This window comes from Sorex araneus, chromosome 2 (assembly GCF_027595985.1).
Source record: "Sorex araneus isolate mSorAra2 chromosome 2, mSorAra2.pri, whole genome shotgun sequence".
NCBI classification, from domain to species: Eukaryota; Metazoa; Chordata; class Mammalia; order Eulipotyphla; family Soricidae; genus Sorex; species Sorex araneus.
In genome coordinates this window covers 284,985,051-285,012,267 of record NC_073303.1, presented here as the reverse complement: position 1 = coordinate 285,012,267, position 27,217 = coordinate 284,985,051, and the positions used below count along the sequence as shown (strand labels likewise).

General features: G+C 39.8%; 1 protein-coding gene across 1 annotated transcript in view; it reads right to left on the bottom strand.

Moving 5' to 3' along the window:
• The window catches only part of ATP13A5 (ATPase 13A5), a 130,716-nt gene that overhangs the window by 24,724 nt on the left and 78,775 nt on the right, over positions 1 to 27,217 (bottom strand). The window contains exons 16-25 of the mRNA XM_004602997.2: positions 26,536 to 26,692; positions 22,984 to 23,101; positions 18,389 to 18,513; positions 17,403 to 17,563; positions 14,928 to 15,053; positions 13,489 to 13,568; positions 9,923 to 9,965; positions 7,591 to 7,700; positions 4,855 to 4,951; positions 2,485 to 2,557 (exon numbers count right to left, since the gene is read on the bottom strand). Coding sequence (XP_004603054.2) covers positions 2,485 to 2,557; positions 4,855 to 4,951; positions 7,591 to 7,700; positions 9,923 to 9,965; positions 13,489 to 13,568; positions 14,928 to 15,053; positions 17,403 to 17,563; positions 18,389 to 18,513; positions 22,984 to 23,101; positions 26,536 to 26,692 — 1,090 coding nt within the window. The remainder of the gene's footprint in view (positions 1 to 2,484; positions 2,558 to 4,854; positions 4,952 to 7,590; positions 7,701 to 9,922; positions 9,966 to 13,488; positions 13,569 to 14,927; positions 15,054 to 17,402; positions 17,564 to 18,388; positions 18,514 to 22,983; positions 23,102 to 26,535; positions 26,693 to 27,217) is intronic.

Below are 27,217 nucleotides of genomic sequence, written 5' to 3'. Positions count from 1 at the left end.
CCTACCATCTGTAGAGGGAAGTTCACAGATCTCAAGCTGGCAGTTCAGAGTCCATGATATAAACCAACAAACTCACCTTTTTGAATTTTAAGTCCTGGTATTTCTTTGCACATGCCCTACAATGTGCTAAAGTTGAAAAACACATGCCTTTTATTTATCAGGCTCTGTCTCACTCCTGCTGCTTTCCTCTACATGAAAATCTGCCTGAATTTAGTTTCCTGTTGTGTGATATCACTTGCTAGGAAAGAGATACAGTCACACCCATCAGTAAGAAGCCTATTGCTCTGAGGGTCTATTCCCTGAAGCAGGCAACCCCAAGCAGGTAACACAGGGAATGCCGAGAGGATGCCTCCTCTGCCAGTGTTTGCTCCAAGACTGTCCAGACTTTATCTGAAGAAAGTATGGAATTGTATGTAAACATGAAATATGGACTTTTTATATCCAAAGATGAGGTTGTTTTAATGCCTCAAACTGACCAGGAAATGTTCTGCCTGGATAGAGCTTGTAGTAGTGGAAAGCAAAAGTGCTCAGAGGCAGAAGGTGAAAAACGAATGTGTGAGTTTTTTGGTTTGTCTGTTTTTTTTTTTCATTATGTATTATCATCACTAATGTACTCACCACATACTGCACCAATACCCTTATGTTCATGCATAGTTGGATAAATTACTCTCATTTTGGCTGTGCATTATTCTTCGATTCCTTTTCTGAGACTTTTATTCCCATTGTGTAACCTTGAGGAGTTATCATCCCTCCTCCCTACTCTCTCTCTCTCTCTCTCTCTCTCTCTGTCTCTCTCTCTCTCTCACTCTGTGTGTGTGAACTCTAAGATGGGAAATAAAATTTCACAGGGTGACCCTGTAGCATTAATATCAATTGACATTGTCACGAAGAAAGTGAACACAAGGATATTGGAGTCAGATTCATGACCAATATTATGGAATCAAGTAAAAGTTCAAAATAACAAACTCAAAGTCATCTATCAATTCTTAGGCAGGGCTGGGACTATCTCTCATGGTAAGTCTATTGTACACAGTGTAATTCTCTCCAAGAAATCATCAATTTATGCAGTCACCTCAAAAGAAGTGAGAGAGAGAATAGGTACAGAGAGTATCATTGTATCACTGTCATCCTGTTGTTCATCGATTTACTCAAGTGGGCACCATAACGTCTCTATTTCTCCCAGCCCTGAGATTTTAGCAGCCTCTCCTTACTCGTCTTTCCCAATGATTGGAGGCTCTTTCAGGGTCAGGGGAATGAGACCTATCATTACTGTTTTGGGCATATTGAATACGCCACAGGCAGAGCCTGGCAAGGTACAGAGAGTATTCATCCTATAATGAGAGTTTAGAGTGTGCAGTGGACTGTGTGTACATTCTGCATGCTTTGTATTATCAGATTATCCCAATTCTGTAAGAACATTTCACACGATATTTTCCAAAGGTTTCAGAAATAATGAGTAGTAGAATACAACCACAACCTTCACCCGCGTGCGACTGGCTGTTAACATAATCCTTGGGATCTTTGTGTGTCCTTTTTCTTTTTAGCATCACTAACTATATTCAGAAGTAAATCGTGCAAACTTCTTAGAAGTATGTGACATTGTAAAGTCATTATTATTGTAGTATCATTACAAAACTATCTAGTCATGTGAATATTAATAACATGTAAAATATTTTAATGCATTATGAATAGATATTTCAACTCCAAGAATCAAAATTGATGTCACTTATATCTCTGATACTGGTAAATTTTGTCATTGGGTTGATATAATAAATGACTGTAATATCAGTTTTGTGTTTTAAGATGCTACATGAAATTCTCAAAGTTATTAGTATCAGCATTGCCTTATGGTTTATCTGTTATTTTTCATAACACTCCCATGTTGAATAAGAAGAAGGAAACAATTCTCCCATTCTTTTTCTTTGCTCTTGGTTGAGACAGTCACCTTTCTCACTTATTAAGAGTTACTATCAAGTCCTGAGTCCTTTGATAGGTAATATATTATAAGTGCCATCTAAAAGGAAGGAAATGAGCAATAACTCTTGCAATCCATACCTTGCTTTTGAGAGAATTGCACTAGAATAAAATGCTCACATTTTTCTCTCACACATCAAAGACCTAACAAAAAGTCAGGTTTCCCCTTGATGCAAAGCATAGCTGAACAATGGAAAGTGACCTTTGGGTATTAATTTTTTTAATTCCTATATCCTAATACATTTTTCCGTATATAAGACTTAAGTCTATAAAGAAATCTGATTACATATACCATTATATGAGGTTAAAATCCATTTTTCTATTTTGATATCTTAATATCAAACATGAGAATTTCATGCCTCAACTTACCTTCCAATAATTATGTCAAAAATGCATGGATAATGAGTTTTGGTAGTTAAGATGCATCTTTATAAGACATTTTTATTTGTGTATGTCTAGAATTGCATAGACAAATACTAAGAATACAGTTTAGTTTACTAAATATCTTACTTGTTAAGCAGACCATCAAGGTGATGGCTACATCTTGCATAAGATACTGGTAATTCCCAAAGAGTTGTAGTTGCTGAAAAGGTAAGAAAAAATATATAAGTAACTTCTGCCATTACTTCATTTTTATCATTTCCAATTTTTTTGTTTAAATAGCAAAGAAACAACCATTAATTTTTCTCTCCACTTTAGGGAGAAAAATAACACATCTAAGATATATAACATATCATTGGCTAGAATAAAATCAAATTAAGACTTTTTTACTGATTAACTTAATTTCATATTAGCAGGGAGAATCACTCCATATTTGTAATGTGAGCTAGTTGGGAAACACCATCGACAAAGTAATTCTAGCAGTTGAAATCCCTATCTAAAATTTAGTACAGGTTAATGCTTACAATTTACGATCTTAAACTCTGAAGTTTTTCTTAGAACTTCCAACTTAAAAGTCACAGTCTTAAATCGTCCAGTGACATTTCTCTCTCTCCTCCATGGATCAAATTTTCAGTATTGTTGTCTTGGAATCCAGTTACTTTCACAAGCTAAACAAGTGCTACTATCCCAGGCAAGGCCTGTGTAGACTTTGGTCTCGCACATCTGCTCCTTTCTAAAGCTTCTGTGGATGTAGCTCTGGGGTAGAACACTCACCTTGAATGTGGGGTGTCTGGGTTCAGTCCTTGGAACCACAGAGAGACACATAAAAGTTTGTGTAGATATAGCGCTTTTGAAAGTTTATGTTTATGGCATTGAAGTCTTTAAAGACAAAACTAAAATCATTTCTCTCTGAGAACTTGTCTTACAACCAGGGCTGCCTAAAATGCAGAGTTGCTGGCTGAGCACCAAATTAGATTCTGAGTATATTATAGACCAGATGTCTGAAAATGAATGAAAAAAATATTTCCAACATCTTAGAGGGTAAAATCAAGGCCCAGGAGTTTCTAGGTAAAATCTTTGGGGTACAGTCTTATTTGGGTTTAGTCTTATTTAGCATCTGAGTAAACAACTTGAGTATGTACTATAGATACATTTCTATATGTAAGACTTTCGAACTCAAGTTCACCTCAAATTTTTCATAAGCGGGAGAGATAAGAAGCAGGCAAGGTATTTGTTTGCTTTACACACAAATGATCTGGGTTCAGTGTTCAGGACCCCTTGTGTCCCTGGAGTACACCAGAAATGATCCATGAGTTCAGAGGCAGACATCCTGAGCACAACTGGTATGACTCCAAAACAAAACAATTTTTGATATGCTGAAAATTGTCTCATATTATCCCTCGTGGCCACTATTTTTTTCTGTCTTGTTTACTTTTTTTTTCCATATTCTTTTCCTCCCAGAGTGGTAAAATTATATATGTTCAAGGTGAGAGAGAGATACTCTTAAAGGTAGTTTTAGTTTTCATTCTAGGAACAGCCTTCATACAACCATTAAAATCTTTGAAAATCAGTCAATCTGACTTATCAGAGGGAAATAAAGGCTTTGGCAGATGACAAGACATCATCTGCCCTGAGAGACAGAGATAGAGCTTGAATCTAGATTTCCTAACCCCTAGTCTTATTCATATTTCCAGTTCTTATTTCTGGCCACCTAGCTACCCATTCCTCCTGTGTATAATTCCAGATAATACCATTATCTCACTCACCACTAAATAGATGAATCATAAATTGATCCTCTCAATTATTTAATTATACATCACTCATTCATTTTTCTCAGAAAGTATTCCTGGAGCCTATTGGATTATTTTACAGTAGATTGAATTATAACGGAACTAATGATGATTACTTTGTATCCATACTTATTTCTCCATATATCTAATTAATTCTTAAATAAGTATTTTATCAAATAATTTAAAGTCCTTTTTTTAAAAAAAAATAGCTAAGTTTTGTTAATGATATATCTAAGTGTGCAGTTTCTAAGTAGTTTCAGAAGCCAAGCTCCATAGTATAGTTTATTTGTTTGTTTTTTACAGCTTGTGAGTTCTTTAATATCAAATTCAACAACTTCTTTCTTTTGATCTCTTCTTAGTCTTTTGTCAAAAATATTCTACAGTTGAAGATTGATCTACTTCCGACTGAGGTATGTTTAGGTTACCCTGAAGCTTTCCATACTTCAAGTGAAGAAACAGAGACTCGGACAAGTCAAGTGTGAGGTTATGAAGATAAAGCAACACTCCTAGAAAAACTGCCTCACCTCTCCTGACTTCTAGCCCCATGTTTCATATACAGTTACACCGCAGCCCCAAGTTTCCAGACATCTATTTTCAGAAATGTCTTTTATTTATAAAACATGAAGTCCTGTGAAGGAACTGCACCTCAAAGAATAAAGCAGGACAAATATGCAATTTGAACTGGGCAAGAAATTAATTTGGTTCATACCCAGTAGAGAAGTGATGTACCACAAAACTGGATTATGCCATACATGGTCAGGTACTTAAACACCCCAAAGGATGAAACCAGAGCTGCTCGGCCTTCTCTGCACACAAAAAGATAAAAATAACTGGTTAGGTATAATATGCATTTCCCAGGCTCTTTTATATTTCAAAAGAAGTTCAATTTTTAATAGTCTGTTGATACACATTCCTCTAATCATGGATTCATCCTCTCAATTATTTAACTACACACTCACTCATCTATTTTCTCCTTGAATCATTACCTTACTCATTGATTTATATACTCACATTTACTTGAGGCACCAGTATTATTATGAGTATTATTATGAGTATTATTATGAGGCACCAGTATTAAGAGTCATGGAGGATATTAAGTGAATTAGGCACCATCTTTATTTTCAACAAGCTTTCAGTGAATTAAGAGGATTAGCATGTACATTATAAACACAATACAAAAATTACAATAGGGTGCAAAATGTCATGAGTTGGCTTGCCTGTGACTCATTAAATTCTAATAGTACTTGCTTCCTGGGAATTATAGTGTGTGTGTGTGTGTGTGTGTGTGTGTGTGTGTGTGTGCTTGTGCATGAGAAAGAGGGAGGGGGTGGAAGGGCAGAGAGAGAAAGAGAGAGAGAGAGAGAGAGAGAGAGAGAGAGAGAGAGAGAACTTTAGAGAATAAAACAAAGGGAGAAATGTGCTGACATTTTAGAAAATGTGTATATGACTCCAATATTTTTTTTTCTTTTTGGGTCACACCCAGCGATGCACAGGGGTCACTCCTGGCTCATGCACTCAGGAATCACCCCTGGCGGTGCTCAGGGGACCATATGGGATGCTGGGATTTGAACCCGGGTCGGCCGCGTGCAAGGTAAACGCCCTACCCACTGTGCTATCACTCCAGCCCCTGACTCCAATATTTTAAACAAAATGGCTTCTTTTAACATCAGTGAGGCAAGAAAAATTCCAGGTAGATTATAAAGGACAAATACAAGAGTAAAAACTATTAAGCTTAACCATTAAATATTATTTCTTTGAAAAATTCCATTTGAGTTGTCAGTCTTTGAACTGAAACATGATTGGGTAGTAGGTTAGGAAAGGCCAAAAAAGCCTGAGAAGTAATTTCTAGGGAGGGAGCAGGCAACATGGCAAATAAGTTTCTTTTTATCAAGGTAGAAGTGATTCTACCTGGCAGCTTTGCATATTCTTTGTGTCCAGTCTCTGGTGACTTGGATACTTAGCTGCTCAAAGACTTTGTCAATAGAGCAAGACAATGAGAAGAAAAGCCTAAAACAGCCAAACTAATAACATTTCACTCAGGCACCGCAAGAAAGTTTGGGTAGGAAATGAGCCACAATGCTCCAGGCATTTCCACCAGGCCATGAAGCACTATCATTTGTTTTCAATCCAGAGGGTAGAGTAGAAGACTAAGAAGGGTTAAGCATGGCTGCATCTCATTTTTTACACTTGTGTAAATGAATACACCAGACTCAAAGGAAAATGAAAAAAATATCCACATGTAAAGAATCTTGAATGACACCCCCGACCCCATGACTACTTTCCCTAATGATTATGAACCCCAAGTAGCTCACTCATTTCTTTATGCATTCCACAAACATCCATCAAATACTCAGGTGAACACCGCTCAGGGATGGAAACAGTAGCACAGAAAGAAGTAAATAAGGTACCGTCCTTGCCCTAATAGACTGGAACCTTAACAAGAAATCAATCATGTTTTTGAGGATAAAAATGAAAACTCATGGATCAGAACCTGCATATCTCAAATCATATCTTCTCACTCCTCGGGAGAATATTTGCTCAGGAATAAACATGCATCAAAGATAGACAGGCAAAATGAGCCTAGCAGAACTGAACCATATCTAATTTTTATGAATCTATGAAATATAAAAGCAAAGAGTTTCTACCCTGAAGTCTTACTCAACCATCTGCCACTAGAGAAATTTTGCATTATGCCTTGTGTTTCAAAACTGTCTATTGCACTCATAAATGTGTAGGTCCACATGTGACAGAAAGAGTAGCTAAAGTTCAAATGCCTTCTGGATAGATCCAAGCAGGCGCTTTGTGCACACAGGCAGGAGATTGTGCGGCCTTCACCACTAGCGCTTCAATCTCGGCAACTCTGCTCTGAAAAGTCCTCCAGCACAGCTGCTCTCTTGGTCCCCCGAAGTCCTATATTTCTGATAAGAAATGAGAGTACAGCAGAGGGAAGGGAGCTTTCCTGAGAAAATAAATCGATCTTAGTCATATGCTCTTCCCCACCCATGACCAATTGATTGCAGAAGCGTTTTAGTCATCTTTTTGGAAATTTACTAATTTTTAGTTTGAGCTCCTCATCATTTGAAGGTGACCTGGAGTAAAATTGTCCCTTCTGCTTCCTCACCTATTCCCAAGTCCAGGATGCTTCTGTCATACAGAATAGTAAAGAGGGAAGGTAAGAAATGCAGTCCATTTTGAAACATCATCTTGAGCTTTCAACTGTCTCCATAATTTCTTGTCCATTTATCCTTTACAGCAGAGCAAAAGTCACTTTATGTCACTTTTTCCAGATTATCAAATGATACTCATAGTCCCCTTAGTGTGAGCTCAAGCCTGCAATAGCTCTGTTGTGACATTTACCTCTTCCAGTTCAATTCTGTCTGTTCTCACAGGCAGAGAAGGGGTCGTTTGGTTTGGGGGTGGAGCGGGTTAGGGGAAAGTGAATTACCTGATGAGATGAGGCACACACTTGATGTTGGCTATTTTCGAGGTGAAAGGGGATGCCACAGAAGCCTCCTGCTCTGACAATGAGATGCCAGCATGAGCCATTTTCAAAGCCTGGAACAGTAAATCCATGTTACTCACATGATTCCCAGGACCAGGCCATAACTATTCAAATGCCGTGAGGGTTGTTCTTTATTTTGTGGAAAATTCCCTATACCTTTGCACCCCTGTGTCTTGGAATATAACCCCTGTATCTGGAAAATCCTCCTCCTGATCCACAAAGTTAACTAAGGAGTCACCAACTAAACAAGGATTGAAGAGTGTGTGTGTGTGTATGTGTGTGGTATGGCAATCACAGGGTAGGATATTAAAGAATGGGGAATAAGTGCATTGGTTGTGGAGTTGGATAACCAATGTGAAAATAAAAGCACTCATTAATAAACTTATTAACAAGGTAACAACTATCATAGTTCTTACACTTAGCAAATCAAAATCATGAACCATGAGAAAGATATAGATATCAATCTTCATTTTTCCCTCAGCAACCAACCAGCTAACTTGTGGGATGAGGTATCTTCCCAGAGAATCTTCACTGGAGCTAAGGATTAGATCACACTTAAAGACTTGTAGAACATACATTAGCTCAATGAAAAAAAGGGCTCATTCATTTTTTATCCAGACTGAGAAATGTCCAGAGTATGGAGACTGTGTTAGTCAGGCTGCTCACCTGATTGATTTCTGCAAGAAATTCTGTGGACGTTCAGAGACTATAATTCTACATTTTATTCTCTGGCTGTCATATGTCACCTGATATTTATTTCCCTGCCCCCCCCTTTATATCTATTTTGTATCTTCATGATTTCAATAGAGTTTCATGCATGATTCTTTCCTGTACTAGGAAATGACCTCTTTAGGGGTTGGGACTATATTCTTTACAGCAGAAAGCTTGATTTCTATGCTTTGTTTAAACTCCAAGAAAGTAAGGAGAATGAGTATTTATATTAGATTTTGAGATACAGAATAACAATCAGTTGCTTCTCATGAAACCTAAAGCAGAAAAACTCCTAACACATCTCTAAAGATGAGTATTATTTCCCATAAAACTGAAAAATTTAAGAAGGAAGTAGTACAAGCATCAAATAAGACTTGAGAATTACAAACAATTCTGTTCACCACTTGTCCTACATATTAGTTATGAAATACTATTATGTATACACAAATATTTGAGGCAAGCTCCTGTTTCAAACATGTCTTCAAGATTCATGTTCTACCTTCCTGTTGTAGATGAGAAAGAACATGTTGAAAATCATTCCATTTCAGTGAGATTTCCTGTTCCTGGAGTGAGCAGATATCATTGGGCTACACTAGCATGCAACAGGGACAAATGGAGATGTTACTGGCGCCCGCTCGAGCAAATCGAAGATCAACAGAATGACAAGTGATACCAAGGAGCTTGGTTTAGAATTTCTTCAAGTGCAAGGACTTGTGGATAAAGCACACTTTCAAAGAGAGAAATTTAGTAGCACAGAGTGTAGGGCGCTTGCCTTGCATGCAGCAGGGCTGGTTTGATCCCCAACACCGAATACAGTCCCCTAACCCCCACCGGGAGTGATCACTGAATGTAGACCAAGAAGTAAGTCCTGAGCACAGCTGGATGTGTCCCAAACCAAAATAAAACAAACTCTGGAGTAGATTTCTGATAGAAATAAATACAATTTACACATAATTTTAAGCCTTGAATCATCAGTTTCAAAATTTCCTGTCATTAAGACTTTACCAGATCTGTGATTTGCAGCTAGGGGCTGAGAAGAGTGTATCACCATTAAATCATTTCCTTTTCTTGCGGGTTTCTCAAGCAGGTCTGCTTTCTAAACCACCTAGCCAACTGGGCCAGCCACTTAAATGCTTGGGTCCGGAGAGTAGATCACTCTCAATGTTTCTGGGGGCCACCAGAACCACGGATCACACTCTGTATGCTCAGCACTTGCCAGGGAAACATATGAAGTTGACAGGGAGCCTTGCAATACCAGGAATTGAATGTGGGACTTTGTGCATGCAAAACAAAAGCTCCTTTCCTTTGAGCTTTCTCTCTAGATGCATTTTTTTATTGATAATACGAGAGATTTAACCTAGTTTCTCCAGTAAAGCTCCTCTGGCTTGGAAATTTGGGACTCTAAGTAGCCTCTTTTAAAAGAAATCACTCTAGAAATTGCCAGAAAGCAGCTCGAGTGGCTCAACTTCTCACATTACTACTATATGTCTCCAACCTGCAGTCAGGCAGAGATGGAAGTGATGGGTTGTGACCTGCCAACGTTAATAGAAGTAATTCTACTCACCCCACAGTCATTTGCTCCATCTCCACACATGCCCACATAATAACTGCAAGAAAAAAAGAGGAGTTGATATCTTCCCACTTGAGTGATTTTCATCATAACTATCTCCCATGTTTACAGGTATCTGTATTCATGTGTGTTTGTTTGCATCCTGAACACATGTGGAATCAGATGCAAGGAAAATGAATTGGAGAGAAATTTTCCCACAGACTAGAGTGGAGAGCTGGTATACACCTCAGCTCTCGAAATACACATCTTGAAAATATGAAAGTCCACATCTCAGATGGTGGATGTGGGCGACCAGACACATACTCAGCACACATGTGACAGCAACACATGGACACAGGTAACAAGTGGGCCTGGTCAGTACATGTGCACATGCGTCCTTCCTTTGTTCACATTGGCATTTATAGGGTCTCTTCCAGGCTTCTGCTTATGGGGTTTTCTACCGAGGGAAGAATCTGTTGCTAGGGTAGTTGCCAAAGGGGTAGAGTTGGGAGCAGTTGATGGTCTTTGAAATTCCTTTCTTGGTCTTTTTTTTTTGCTGGAACTTCTCTGGGGGTTGTTTGGGGCCAGTGGGGTGGGAGTGGTGGGTTTGTGCTGGCACCAGGTAAAGGTCTTATCAGGCCTTAGTTTCTTTCTGTTTTAAAACTAATTAATGAATTATTTTTTAAACAGAATCACCATGATAGAGCATTACAAAATTGTTCATGATTCCATTTCAGATATACAATGTTCCAATACCCATCCTTCACCAGTGTAATTTCTAGCATCAGTGTCCCCAGTTTCCCTCCCAGCCCTTCAAGCCACCTTCCCACCCCAGCCTGCCTCTTTAGCAAGGCCTTAGTTTCTATGTCCACAGGTAGGTTTTTGTAGCCAGTGACTACTGGTTTTATTACTTTCCAGGAATCCATTGATTGACATGGGCCGGGGGGCTCGGAGGGGTGGGTGGGGTGGCAGGAAACTCTTCCCTACCTACCTGCCTGTTTGATTATATGCACCAAGGCCAAGTTTAAGAATGTGCAATCATATCATAGCACTTCCTACTCAAGCTAATGCACAGATTATAACCAAATCCATCTGTGTTTGGGTGGCTGACTGCTGCTGAGAGTTCAGACACTAGAATGAGAAACATTTGGAAAATGATCTAACAGATCTAACTAGGGACATATACATATATTCTTGATGCATCTTGGAGTGAAAATGAGATAATATGTTCCCCATCTAGACCCATTTGGTGTGCAGACATAATGACATAAATAAAAGACCAAATATTAAAGCTGTCACCAGAGGAATTTCTGATGCAAGACATACTGTTCTATTATAAGTAAATAATGCCTTATGTGTATTGATTAGTGACAACATGAAACAATGACATCAGTACAGGGAAAAGTTCTCAGAGAACTTTACTGACACTTAAGAAATTACTATTCTTATAGGTCAAATATGATCAAATGCAAATAAATTCATAAAGTCTACTAGTATATGGCTGTTCTCTATAAAAGTTACCCTAAAAACATTCACATGAACTCCTACTTATGGCACGACTGTGCCTTTTTTGGTGGCATACTTTCTTCAGAATTAAAGCATTTGTCTAGTCTCTAGATCACACCAAGAATCTTATGCACATTGCTAATGCTAAAAGACAGGAAGAGAAAAATCAGAAAATAGAGAAGACACTTCATTCAGTGGATTTCTTCCTGAATTGATTTTTCTTTAGGGGAATACGACTTTTCAAAATTAACATTTAAGTTGGCAAATTTTTTTAGGTGTTTGAGAATGGTAAAATTACTTTCTTCAGTCAATATCACATAATGAACATGTAAGTGAAATAGTCAGTTTAGACACTGGTAACTAATCCAGCCTCAAGGCATTATGGGAGTTAATGCGAAGTTGTTAGAACTTCCCGAAGAATGCTTAGGCAACAAAAAATAATAGTAAAAGGCAGTCTCCTGATTTTTACCTACCACTTATCAGCAATTATCTAAAGTTTCACTCAACCCTGTTCCTTTTCACATCCCCACAGTCTATCATTTGTAGTTTTTGCAGCAAGTAATAGGTAGGTCTGGTCTAAGAAAGAACCATTTCTCTGTGATACAATTAGGTTGTCATGTGTGTGATGTTCTTGAAGAATATAAGGAAGAGATATATATATGTATATATGTATATATATATATTTCTTCTTTTGATTCTTACCTCAGTCTCAAGACCTAACCCCTGGCAGGGCCAAATACAAACACCTTTATACCTTATTCCTCAATCATTCCATGTAATAATTCTCACTTCCCCAAAGTTCCTATCTCCAAATTATATTCTCCCTACTGGTTTTGGCTTGTTTTGTTTTGATTAGTTTTAGGGCCACATTCAGAGCACAGTGCTCTTGACCGCACCCAGAAATCACTCCTGACAGGACTTAGAGAACCATATGTGGTCCTGAGGATAGAACCAGGCTGACTGTATGTAAGACAAGTGCTGTGCCAGCTTCAGTATCACTCTGCCCTCTTGTCCTAGTGCTACTACTCTCTGTATTTCAGCAGGAGAGCTTCCTTTATTTTATTTATTTATTTATTTATTTATTTATTTATTTATTTATTTATTTATTTTTTGCTTTTTGGGTCACACCTGGCAACGCACAGGGGTTACTCCTGGCTTTTCACTCAGGAATTAACTCCTGGCGGTGCTCAGGGGGACCATATGGGATGCTGGGAATCGAACCCAGGTTGGCCACATGCAAGGCAAATGCCCTACTCGCTGTGCTCTCACTCCAGCCCCAGGAAATCTTCCTTTAATGTGCTGTATGGATCAACAAATTTTTTTAAAGATCTCTGGAGTGAACAACTTCTACAATGGCCTTCAACTTCTATAATGTTATTAATGGAACACTATGATCTACTCCCTCAAGTGTGGGATGGACCTAGTGACCGGAGACTCTGACAGATAATAGAGCAAAAACAATGCTAAATCCCTTCAGAGATGAGGATATGTAAAACACTGACCCTTATCCTGGACCAACAGTAGAGTGAGTAGGGTGTTTGCCTTGCACAGGGTGACCCAGGTTCTATTCCTGGCACCACATATGGTTCCCTGAGCCCACCAGGAGTGATTTCTGAGTTCAGAGCCAGGAGTCCATCCTGAGCACATGACCCAAAGACAAAAAAGAACAATTAGTGATGCATTCCTAGCCTGTAGGCTCTATTTGCTTGTCCACACTCGGGACAACTAGCTCCATATTGCAAACTTCCTCACAATATGACCCCTGCAGCAAGAACCGAAGGGTTATTTGTTCAACAGCCAGTAAAACACTGAGACTCAGGAACTGAATCTCATGAGTAACACCTGAGTGAGGCAGGTGGCACAACCTTCTGCTCAAGTGCTGAGCTGCCTGCAGTCAGCCACTGCTGGGTTGCAACCTGTGAAAAACGCAGAGCCTGAAGACTCTGCTCCTCCACACCTGAGTTCTCGACCCACAAACATGAATCATAATAATGTATTTCTAAGTCACTAAGTCTTGGGGTAATTTGTTACATTGAACTGCCAACAACACTCTCCTTGCACACAGCAACACCTACTTTAACTTTTGAAATTCTTCGATAAGACTTGATTTTTGCCCAGGTGACATTCTTGCAAAAATGGTTCCATTCACCAGAATCTAAAGAGAAAAATAATCATTGAAATAATGCTTTTTAATAACCAGCACAGTCCTGAAAAAAATCACTCTTGGACACCAGGTTAAGACAACATTGAGTGCTTTGTCATTAGACCAAGTGTCAGGAGAAGAAATAGCGCGATTTAATCCCTTAGTATCTAACTCACTTTCAGTCCTCTATCACAAAACTCTATTGCTTCTTAACAGGGCTGTGTTCCAAGACGGGGGTTAAACTTTAATTAATAATAATTAGTAGAAAGTAGCAGAGCATATGGTTTTCAAATGCTTAGGGAAATATAGTTATTTTTATTGGACACTGTCTCCGTAATTACAGCACAGATGAGAAAAAAGAGAAAGACCGGAAGTTGAGAAGCAGGGTGCTAGTCTCATTTCTGTCCAACTAACTGGGACAGAAGGACATAATTCTATGACAACCCCCGTCTCTTCTTCCCTATGTTACTGAAAAGAAATGTACTCATGTTACATCATTGTGAAGGCCAGCAAATATATAATGCATCATTTGCTCACAGCTCCCATATAAACGCTCAGTGAGTGACTTAACCACTCTGAGCTTCAGTTTTCCCATTTCAAAACAAGGGATGAGAAGTGGCTCGAGAGCTAGTACAGCAGAGAGGGCTCTTGCCTTGCACATGGCTGACCCAGGATCAATCCCCACTATCCCATGTGGTCCTCTGAGCACCACTACAAGTAATTGCTGAGCACAGCACCAAAAGTAAGCCCTTAGCAGCACCAGGCATGGCCCCAAACCAAAAACAAAACAACATAAAGTGGAAAGAAGACTAACAGCTCCCAAAAAGCCTTTGGTCTCTGCCTGGAAAGGGGACAGAATGTTTATGGCGTTGCTGACAGCTGGTTCCTGCCCTCAGCTTGTGCTCTGCCATCCTCCCTCACACTGACAACACAGCCCCACACAGCGCTGTTTCCAAACAGACCCACAGAAGACAATACACCAAGTGATTTTGGAAGCAAACCATGGGTCTTTGTTTTTCCCTGTCTGATTTCAGAATCTGGACATGAGCAGGACAGAGAGAGCAGCCTGCTAGGAGCTGGCTTTCAGAGGGAAGCTGACCCACAAAGTAGGTGGCATATTTAGAAGCCTCTGGATGGGAGGGCCTGGCAGAGGGGCCGGAACAGAACTCAGACTCTGAAACGGAGTCACGTGACTCTGCAGGGCCACGTTGAAGTTTGGTGGGCTTGGACATGTCTGAAGCAGCCACATCCCTTTGGGATGTTTATTCCCGACGTCTGAGGCAGAAGCAATAATGATTATCTCCACCCCTCTCCTCTGTTTTTATAACTCCCGACTTTGAGGAATTAAACACTTTAATTTCCAATACTTACTTTTGGAAGCAGGCTGCTAAAATGCTGAGTTATCACTTGGTATGACTTCCCACTCATTGCAAAATGGTAAGAGCTCACTCTCTCTCCACCAGGCAGTAAACTGTTACTGATGTTAATGTAGGTTTCCTGAAATCAGAAGAACATAATTCTATGACAACCCCTGCCTCTTCTTCCCTATGTTATTGAAAAGAAATGTACTCATGTTACATCAGTGTGAAGGCCAGCAAATATATAATGCATCATTTGCTTACAGCTCCCATGTAAAACAAGACATTCAAAATGTCTCTCCAAATTTAAGGAATATCTCACACTTTGACAGCATGATGATCTTGATCCTGTGCTGGGAGATAATATGTGTGTGTCAGTTGACTAAAAAAATTACTCTAAGTTAGCAGTTACTGATTCCAAGTAAGAACCAAAAGCATTCTTGCTTCCTTTTCATCATCTTCATGCATCCTCATATTTCTTAAGATCTCTAACTATTCACTCATTTATCTGCTCAAAATACTATGCCTAAATTCTTTATTGAAAATAGGTACACTTTCTTGGTGCTGGAGCAATAGGACAGTGGGTAAGGTGCTTGCCTTGCATGTTGCCGACCCAGGTTCGATACCCAGCATCCCATATGTTACCTGGAGCACTGCCAGGAGTGATTTTCTGAGTGAAGAGTCAGGAGTAACCTCTGAGAATTGATAGGTGTGGCCCCCCAAAGAAAACAAAAACAACAACAACAAAGCCCAAAGCAGATACCCTTCCTTCAGAGCCTAACTTCTTTCAGCACCTGACCTCCTCTCTGCCCAGTAGCTAACCTATTGTCTTATGGCACCCAGATTCTGCTCCACACCCTAAGTCCCACTGTACCAGCCTTACTCTTATACTGAGACTCTTCCTCTCATCTTTGGTCTGTAATTGTATCTGTCACTGGGTCTTGTCCAGCTTGGTTCTGACCCAAGAGAAAGTAGCTGGTGAAGTATCTGTATCCGTCAGGCCAACAGCTGACAGTGCTTTTCTTCAAGTACCATTGCTAAGATGACCTTACATTTGTGTAGGACTTTGAACTCAAATAGCTCAGTAGGAAGTGACACAAATTTATTCATTAGTGGAATCCATTTTAGAAAAAGCCTTACATTTGGAAGGAAAAAAATATTTTGATGTGCTGAATTGAGAGAAAGGTGATATAACCCTCCTCCCGCTGACCCCTTTGCAAAAACAGTCACAAAACACATGTTCTCAGGCATTTCATATGAAAGATAAATGGAATCTCCCTTGTTTGTAATTCAAAAGTGGATAGAGGGAGGGGGTGAGAGGGAGACAGATAGAAGAAAGAAAGACTTCCTGGCAGCAACCAAAACTTCAGAGAAGGGTTAAAACTTATGAATGGTGGTAAGAGTGGATTGTTTGTTTAAAAATTGTGATGGCCGAACCAGAGCAATGGTACAGCAGGTAGGGCATTTGCCTTGCACATTATTGATCTAAATGCATCTGTGTAGTTTGCACAGAACCTAAGCTTTCCAAAGAGCTCAACTTCCAGGAAGAATTTTTGCAGTTTCTTATATAGTGGAGCATCTCTTTGAATTCACACAAAGGCAGAGGCTCTACATTTAGTAACGAGTGGTGCTGTACTCAGTTCTTAGTGGGAGACACTTGTCCCATCACAAGAGAGCAGGAAATTTAGGGGATAGAGAAGACCAATAAGCCTAACAACTATCAACTTTGGGTCTTCAGCACAGCACTACCTAAATGCTAATGGATTGGGGTGAAATAAAACTGATTTGAATTTTATTTCCTGCTGTCCAACGCCCCAGTTGTGTGTGTGAGTGTGTGTGAGTGTGTGTGTGTCTGTGTGTTTTGCTTGGGCAAGTTTACCTAAGGAGGCCCCCATTCTCTTCTTTGTAAAAGGAATAACTTGGGTGGCTGTAGAGGCCAACTACGAATCTCACGAAGGAAACGTGGTTCTCAAGTGCAAGTGCATGTCAGAACCACCAAGATTCTGATTTCATCAGTAAACTTTCAGAATTGGAAAGCTTAAAAAGGCTTTCAGGGGATTTCTCTAGCCAGGACTGAGAAAGGCTAGTGAAACGCTAAGCAAGCAGCTAGAGAGAGAATACAGAGTAAGGCAGTTGTCTTGCATGTACTGCCCCAGGCTTAATCTATTCCAGGTGCTCCCTATGTACCTTCCTCCCCCACCCCCCCCCAGCACCACCAGGAGTGACCCCTGAACACAGAGCCAGGAGTAAGCCCAGAGCACAGCTGGGTGTGGCCCCCAAACAAATAAATCAATGCTAAATATTAAATGGAAAACTACATAAAGCTGCAGAGAGCTGTGAGCAATTTTTTACTGTGGGTTGGTGCCCGCTCGAGCAAATCGATGAGCAACGGGATGACAGTGACAGTGACAGTGACTTCTAATGTCTAGATAGTGGGGGCCTGTTCCAGAGCTGTATTCCATCAGGTCAGGCCCATGGAAATGCTCACATTCTTTCCAGGTCCATTCTCTTGGCTCTCGACTAGCTTCCAGGTCACAGAGGCGGGAAGAAACTTTTCCGGTTCGTTGGCTTCAACGAGGATCACTGAGTTTCCCCGGGGAATCATGCCAGAATTTTTTGCCACAGTAATAGCCGTTTGAAGGTTGTCACCTAGATGAAAGTAAGATGAAAGAAAGCCAGTGTGCTTTAGGTATTTCCCGCTTAGCCACCAGAATTTAGAGCTTTTCTTTCAGTCCTCATATCACTTTGTTGGTGCTTTGGGGTGCATGCAGGATTTTCTGTCACACTATAACCAGTGTGATCTCCATCTGTTCAGGTCTCTCTGCCCCCAGTGGTCTGATGCAATGTCTGCCTAGCCCCTCCACCCCCCGTGGTATCTAGCATTATATCCTGAACATGTGTATTTCCCAAATATACATGCATAAATAAATAACCAGGTAAGCCCTTTATTGCAAATCTGCTGGAGGCGGAATGCTCTAAGTTGTAAACATAATGTGGGCTCCGTCGGACAGCTTAAAAGCATCTCTGAGATACAGAAGACAATAAAGCTAAGAAAGAGGTACTGAAGGATGGAACCGTGTTTGGATTTGATTATCATCTGCTCTGCCTGCCCCTCCCTGCAGGATAGTCTAACAGCATCCTAGCCTTTATGCAGACATCTCACTGGTGTTCTTGATGAGAACACATCCATTCTGGCATGTAAATACTGCCTGGGCCCATGATGCAATTCTGGATAAAAAGGGTGGGTGCCTCCAAAGCACCCAAATGCTCTCTGCTTCCAAAGCTCGTGGTTGTGTTGGGGCGGGGATGGGGGGGGGCACATATCTTCTCAGGCAACTGGAGCACCAGGTAACGTGCTTGAGAGTGAAACTTTTTTCTTTCTACCTCAGTTCCATGAACTCCCTGAATTTCACAGGGCACACTTGTCTTATGCCTGAGATGCGCTGTGCTTGTCCAGCCTCCGGAAGCTCTTACCTGTAATCATCACGGTCCTGATGCAAGCCTCCTGCAGTTCTCTGAGCACTGGTGTGGTCTCTTTCTTCAAGCGATTCTCCATTATCAGAAGCCCCAGAAACGTTAACTCTGACTCCACCTTCTCTCTTTAGATTCAGAGGAAAAAAATACATTTGATATTAAAGGGCCCGAAAGAGACAGTATAGTGGCTAAGACGCTTACTTGCCTTGCACAGCTGGTCCCAAATTCAAACATGAGCACTGCACCTGCTACCCCAAGGACTAGCAGGAATGATTTCTTAGTGCAGAGCACCGCCAGGAGGGGCCCAATATCCCCCCCACCACAAAGTTGATTATTAAGGCATTCTCCAGGTTCAAGTTTCTTTTCTTTTTAAAATGTTATGTTCTATCCAGGTGATAATGGCACATATTTAAAAGTAGCAAGAAGGGGATAGTGCAGGAATTAACGCACATGATTTGCACAGTTAGCCCCTGTTTAATCTGTCAGACCACTTGGTCCCCTGAGCATAGCTCAACATGTACTAGAAGAAGCAGCCGAGCACTGTGGGGGTCAGTCCTAGAGACCTGGAACCAGAGAGGCCTGAGTAATCTGAACTGCAGGAAAGGGCTTCACCGCATCTTTGAACCCTGGTATTGAATTGGCAGGCCCAGTTAGCCAAGAATTATTGGGTATGGGTGTTGCTGCCTTCCTGAGCACTATCTGCAAGCTCTCTCCCATTCTATGTGGGGGTCTTGGGCCACACCCAAAAGTGCTCAGACTTATTCCTGTCTCTGTGCTGAGAGACATACTTGGGGGCGCTCAGGACACCATAAAACGTTCTGGGAACCAAACCCAGATCAGCTGCATGAAACATGAACATCCTACCAAGCTGTAATATCTCTCAAGCCCTCCTTTTTAAAAAAACTAAAAAAAACACCCTAAAACTAAAAGCTTATAATGTAAACCAACTATCCTTGTCTTCACAATATCTTTCCTTTCTCTTTTCTAGACTTTATCCACTCTTATCTATTCTGGCTGGGCTGCTTCTTCCAGTTTTTGCCTTTTTGCTCTTTTATTTAAGCAAGAGGAAATTGCTACTTTTAAGTGCTTAGTTTTCTGCTGGTTTAAATTTTTCGGTTTTACAAATCACATATATATGTGTAGTCGGGTAGACAGTACCAGAGCTTGCCTTGTGGGTCACTGGCACTACATATAGTCTCCCAAACATTTTTACAGATCACTTCTGAGCACAGAGCCATGGATATTCCCTGAGCACTGCTGGCTATGGCCCAAGCTCTCCCATCCCCCCAAACACCATAGATATGTATATGTTTAATTTCCAAATGCTTCTTTGTAGCTTTTAATAACTGTTTAATAGCTATTCATTAAGTATCTATAGCATGCAAACTAGTGTGGTCAGAGCTGAACATGGAGTCATTAATTTCAGCTTCTATCTGTGACCTCCAGGAAATAAATTCATGGGATCAGTTAAGAATTTAGAGAACTTTCAGAACTTGAAATTGGAGACTGGAAATATAACTGGGTTATGTTAGACGTGATCTCCCCTCTGAAGTAAAATAGATCTCAAATGATGATGCTTTCAAATGGCAATTTGGGGATCAACATTCTTCCTTGATCTCTTATAGTTCTGTTTCCTGTCGAGAATAGAATTAAGATTGCAAGAGAGGAAGGGGGAGAAGAAACATAGGGCTCTAACTTTTTTGCATACTCTCAAGAAATTCCCTGTGCTCAATCCTGAGACTCCCTTCACCTTCCATTGTACCTGGCATATAGACTTCTGCAGGTGGATCAGCCTTCTAGCACTGCTCTCTCTGACATGGCTTATGGCCACAGAGCCTTCTGTATCATTGAGCAGCTGCCTCTAGCCTACTTAGCTTGTGTCTAGCAGAAAGTAGGTTTCCTTGGGTATTGTTTCTTTTCTATCATAGTTGTAAAAGTTGAGAACAAGAGAAAATACATGATCATTAAACCTTCCTTATAAGAGAGGCCAGAATGATAGTACAGTGGGTAGGGTGTTGGCCTTGCATGCCATTGACCCAGATTCGATCCATGGTATCCCATGATGCATCCAGAGTAATTCCTGAGTACAGAGCAAAAAGTAATCCCTGCCACTTGCTGTGTGTGCCTCCCTTCCCCTCCCCCCACACACGCACACACTAAAAAGGAAGAAGAAAAAAAAGAGATCAAAGTCAGATTTCCTGATAAGAAGACTGACTCAAACTTGAATAGAAAGACAGTGCATAAACTTCTCTGCAGATTGAAGAACAAATTGCTAGGTCTTTCAGCAAATGTCCATTCACTAAATAACTACTTTGCTTTAGACATTGCGATAGACACTTCCAGCATGTACTCAGAAAACCAGAGATGAATTCTGCCTATGTGTGAATACAATAAAGGAAAATTGACCTTAATAGAGAATTTTCTAAATTCCCATCATTTCACCCATGACTTTCTATTAAAACTGAGTTAATAATTGTTCAATACCTAGAGCAAAAATTGGCCCCAATTTTGCTGTGTCTGTTTTATAATCCACCCCCTGTTTACTGCTTCAGATATTTTCATCTCTTGTTGCTCTACAATATTCCTAGGAAAATTCTGTCAGAACCTTTGCACCCACTCTTCCTGGTGTCTGCAATATTCTGCCTCTATATCCTTGCTCCCTCATTTGACTATGCTTTTTTCTCAAATGTATTCTCTCAGAGCATTTCCTTGATTACCCCATGTAAAATGGAATTTTCTGCCATTTTCAATCCTCTGAGCAGTTTATTTTTTAAATCATGGCAGAATGGTTTATGTTTTTTAGTCAGGACATTTATCACTACCTGATCATACTTGAATAAACTTATTTTATTATTTACTTGCACATATTAGGATAGAACATACACTAAAGCAAGGATTTTGTTTTATTCACTTCTTAATCCTCAGATCTTGAAGAACATAGTCATGCTCAAATTTTAGTTCAGCTATAATAAAGTTCAACAGGAATTTCCTTATTTTTCCAATTAAAGAGGGAATCTCGATAAAGTATCCCCTGCCTGCCCCCCACCATTGTCCCCGTGCCCAAGTCCTTTCAAGAAACTCTACTTTGATGCATCAGTTTTTGGAATATTTTGATTTACTTAAGAAGGAAAGTTTTCTAAATATCACTCGATTTTAAAATAATCAAGATCTCAATTCCTTATATTGCTTGAAATTGTAAGTAAATTCCAAGAAGCACAATAAACTCCTAATAGTCTTTGGGAAAACATATGATAATTAGAAATTAAGCATGCTTTTTCGTCAGTTTCTTCTTTTGTTACATATATAATAATGCTTATTTCACTAAAGCATCACAGCTGTGTTGATGTGTACAGCTGGGTGGTGGCTACTCTCACTACATAAAGAGTTGCTTCACATGTGACTTTAATTTTTATTATTAAAATTTATAAATAAAACCCCCCCAAAATTCCCTTCTTGAATGCTAAATCTGAGGGTATCATAAACCTATTTCAGAATGAACTTTGTGATTTTACTTAGAAGATTAAAATGTCATTGAAAAGCTCCTTAGAGATCATTCAACCTGACAATCTGTGGACAGGGAAAAAGACACAGTGTAAGGAAAGGGTAGTAATTGTTAAATATATTAGAGTAGACATTAAAGGTTGTAAATAGTGATACTGAACCAAGGATATCTTCAGCTTAAGCCAAGAGACTAATTCTATATAAATGAGGAACTTTCTAAAGGAACATACAAAAAAATCAAAGATAAGTAACACAAAAATGACTTGTTATTCAATTTCCAAAGTCTTACTCTATTCCTTTGTAAAAAACAAAATTCAAAAATATTCTTTAATATCTGGAAAAATTTGAGAGAAAAATTAATTCACAGATTATGCTCTAATGAGGATGATTCCTTTCACTGTTGTAATTAAGAATATTGACATATATAAGAACTCAATTTTCATTCACTCTTTCTGCAGATCTGAAGGAGCTGTACTATTTACCTCTGAATGAAGTCAAGTAAATTTTTCTGGAGACTTGCTTTTCTCCCCTTTACACGTATCTCTCTTGCTTGTCTCTACTTGCTTTTTTCCTCTCTGGAAAAATCTGTATTCTCTCTTGAGCATGCATTTCCTCTCTCCTCCCATCACATGTTTCTAAATAAGTTTCATTCAATAAAACAATGTTGTTTCACATACTAGTACTACTACTAATAATATGAATTTGAAAATCCTTCAAAGTTCCATATGTCTCCTCCGCCTTCAACCCCTTGGATGTAGGACCCCAAGTCAGTGCCCATATTATGCAATGATATTGGAGGAGGGTTATTTAGTTCAGACTGGGGTGGTAGGAACAAGTCAGAGACAACTCACCACTGGTTGGGAATCAAGTGGTCTTGTCTGCTACATTTGTTCTATTACTCACCAGCCTTGTGCTATGAACTAGTTTTCCCCAGTTGCTTTAAGAGTTGACCATCTTAGATTCAAGGAACAGAACGAGATTCATTCTCCATTTCCTATCACCTTCCTGAGCAAAAGGTGTTCATTTTTTCAACTCCAGGGCTTCTTCATTTCACACACAAAGCTTACCCTTGTGCTAATTTCTGGAGTCCTTACCTGGATAAACTCTTTGCTTCTGAAACCTTTCTCAGCTTCAAGGTTTTATGGGCAAGAGCAATGACGCGGAAACCTTGCACTGTGTAATTCTTCAGTTCATTTTGGAAATTCTTGGGAACTTTCAGGAAAAGGAAACACATCGATGTATGGTTACAATGAAATCCACCCACTCCTAAGCAAGACTTTGGGATGAAGTCACTATTTCATGTTTAATACATAATACATATATGTACATGAATGTACATAGGAACTCCGCACCAGGCTGTTTTTACTCAGGGCATCCCAGAGGGGGGGCGGGTGAGAACCCTCCCTGCCCCAAGGGACCCAGCCATGGCAGCCGACCTCCACTACCCAACCGCTGCCACGTTCTAGGCTGCTTTCTGGACACATTATAAGACACTTCTTACCCATTTTCCATAATTACCACACCATATTTGATGGAGTTCAGACAGTAGGCAACAAATCATAGAGAGTATACACATATATCTATATCTATATCTATATCTATATCTATATCTATATCTATATCTATATCTGCATCTACATATATATCTATATCTATCTATCTATCTATCTATCTATACATACATACATACATACATACATACATACCTCTCGGAGAGCTTACCAAGCTACCGAGAGTATCCCGCTCGCACGGGCAGAGCCTAGCAAGCTACCCAGGGCATGTTTGATATGTCAAAAACAGTAACAATAGGTCTCATTCCCCTGACCCTGAAAGAGCCTCCAGTTGATGGGAAAGATGAGTAAGGAGAGGCTGCTAAAATCTCAGGGCTGGGAGGAATAGAGATGTTACTGGTGCCCACTCGAGTAAATCGACAAACAATGGGATGATAGTGATGATACAGTGATAAGTACATACATATATATAAACTATAAACTATATATGTATATATAAACTGAGAAATGACAAATTAAAAAACACAAGAACATAGATCAATGTGCTCTTATCCTTACATAAATGATACTAAAGATACATTGGTCAAGTGGATTTGTCAAACTGGGTTCTGGCAGGACAGACCTCAGGACTATGTTTACTTAAATGATATAAGAAAAAAAATCGATTCTCTCAGTTTTTAGACTGACTCAGTAAACTCTAGGCTAAATCTGGCTTAACCCTACTTGTTTATATTTGTAAAGTTTTATTGAACACATTTGTGACCATTTATTTATAGATAACTATGGCTGTTTTTAGGCTTATATAACAAGACTGAGTAGTTGAAAAAGACCCATGGGCCTGAAAAATTCAAAATGTTGGGCTGAGAGATAGTACAGAGTTTAAGGCCCTTGTCATTCACATGACCAAGCTTGCTTCAATATTTGGCATCATATAGCACTGCAAGGAGTGATTCCTGAGCACAAAGCAAGGAGTAAGCCCTGAACACTGTCAGGTGTAGCCCATAGTCAATAAAGTAAGAATAATGTAACAAAAGTAGCAGATAGGACCACTTGATCCCCCAAATATTCTTACTTTATGAACTGATGGGCTCCAGTTTACTATCTTTCTGCTGAAAAGGTCACCTTTAGATCACAGATGAGACATTGTCAACATTTGTAAATTTTGACATGCCAATCATAAATAATAACATGCTTATAAAATCTTTATGGTTTATGACATGTTTACTGGAAAGAAGCACCCTATAATGGGAGGGGGGACAAAGGTTGAAAAACACCTGAAGTCTAATTTCTGACGCCAAATGACTCACTAACTTAGGGCATGTTCAGTTTCTTTTCTGCAACACAATTTTCCATATTGTTGGTCACCATGTTCCCATTCTGTAATTGTTTTTTAAAAATTATTTAATAAGCTTTATTAAATGATAGGTGAATCAGGCAACATCCTGTCGAGCAAGTAGAAGAAATCTCCAAAAAGTTGTACAATATGAGGGATTATATAAGCAGATCATTCTGTAATTCTTTAATTATAAAAGTTCTGTGTTTCTAAAATAATCCTGGAAGTGTGGGCATAATTCAAGGTAGTTACCAGTTTTATTTTTCATAAATACCTGAGAAAATAATTTAAGACGATATTAGCATATGTTAAGATCAGAAGTTTGGACTCAAAGAACTGTAGAATGACTAGAAGAGATGGTAAGAGACTGAAACCCTTACTGACAGAGCAGAGGCCATAGTGACTGTTTAAAATTTCAAAAATATACTAGTATGTTTGCAGAAGGAAAAAGAGAACAGAAAAGTACAGACAGTGAATCAGTGAAGGATGGAGTTAACGGCAGTTATAAGTACAATCACTCACAAAAATGGGAGGAGGGGAGACATTTCTAAGGCTAAAAATAATAACAATAAGATTCCCAGTAGAGAAGTTAAAGCAATCATATGCCAAATCTGTAATTCTGTGCACAAGTTGATGGCTATCAGCAATTGTAAGAAGAATATAGATGAAAATCAGGAGGAAAAAAGGCCAATTTTATCCAAATGAACTCATTTGAATGCCGCAATATTCCCATAAAGCAGGCTGTCACTCAGAGAATACCTATGTTTATAAAACTAAGAAACAATACAAATCAGCTCAAAATTTGGCTTAGAAAGATGAAATTGCTGCAAAAATTGATCAATCACCCTGCTCTAACACTATCTAATATGCCCCAACCACTTACTGCCCATAATCAAATAAAACAGATAATTTTCCCTTAGGTAATATAATAAAATAAAATATTTCATTTTTGTCTTTTGGGGCCATGCCCATCAGTACTCTGGGCTTACTCCTGGTTCCATGCTCAGGAATTACTCCTGTCAGGGCTACGGGGAATGTAGGTGGTACCAGGTATGAAATCTGAGTTAGTTGCATGCAAGGCAAGCACCTTACCAATCGTGCTACTGCCCTGGCCCGAAAATCACTGTCATTGTCACTGTCATCCCGTTGCTCGTCGATTTGCTTGAGTGGGCACCAGTAACGTCTCTCACTGTGAGACTTATTGTTACTGTCTTTGGCATATCCAATACGCCACAGGTAGCTTGCCAGGCTCTGCCATGCGGGCGCGATACTCTCGGTAGCTTGCCAGGCTCTCCGAGAGGGGCGGAGAAATCGAACACGGGTCGGCGGCGTGAAAGACGAATGCCCTTCCGCTGTGCTATCTCTCCAGCCCAGGCCCGAAAATAGAATATTCAATCTTTTTTTAATTTTATGCTCTCCTTCTGTAATCTATTTGTGCCCCATAAGGAGAGTCAACTCCCAAGTACGCGTGTACAGAATTGGTTCAGTGTCTTGGTTCCCTCAGAATGCTTCTCATCCTCATCCACCGAGGGTTATGACTCCTCTGCTTCTCTCCTGGCATCTGCTACTGGCTTCACATTTTGTTCATTGATATCCCATCGAGGTTGGGTCTTTCAGAATGGGCCATGACAGACACTGACCACCTGCCTCTCTACCTTACAAGGATCATCTGTGACGTATCAGACTCAGGGTCTACTTCCTACTCACCTGAAGACAACCACCTCTGCATTCATAATTAAGATTTGCTGTCTTTGAGCTTTAGAACACATTATCTCTTCCAAGAGGACATGGGCAGTGGGTACCTGTTTCAGATCTGCAGAACCTGACCAACATCTCCGGGGCACCTTTCATGTAGACATGCAGCTGATCCTCCCCCTCCAGCTGGGCCACCACAGACATCCTTTGCAGGCTCGAGGAAAACGGAAATTGGCACAAGACGGTGATGGCCGCCACGGGACTCTGCCGGTGCACCAAGAAAGGGGAGCTTAAGAAGTTTTGAAATGAGAGTTAGCAAACGTATGTTTTACTCTGCAGTGAGCCAGCAGTGACTCCAAGGATAGTACAAAGTGGTACATTTGTCACTGGATTGGTATTTTTCTGGCTGCCTTGAAATTGAGTCCTTCACCAAGCCCCAAGCTTGACTGCCAAGAGAAATCCAAATCACCTTCGAGGTCAAGCTCACAAGTAAACTCCTCTTTCCAGAAATAGTATTTACTTCCACCTCTGGACTCTTCTTGCTCTTTCATCAGCCTTTATTATAGCACTTGGCACATTGCATTGCACTTATTTGTACCCATATTGATTTTTCTGCCAGTCCACATACTACTCCAACACAAAGCCCAACACTTTTAGTTTTGAAACCAACACTTGCAATTTTGAATTCCTGAACACCTAATGCAGTTATACATAATCAGGAATTCAGTAAATGTTCCTTGAATCAGATAATAGGTAGATTCAGAAATGAATGTATGAGTAAACCAACAA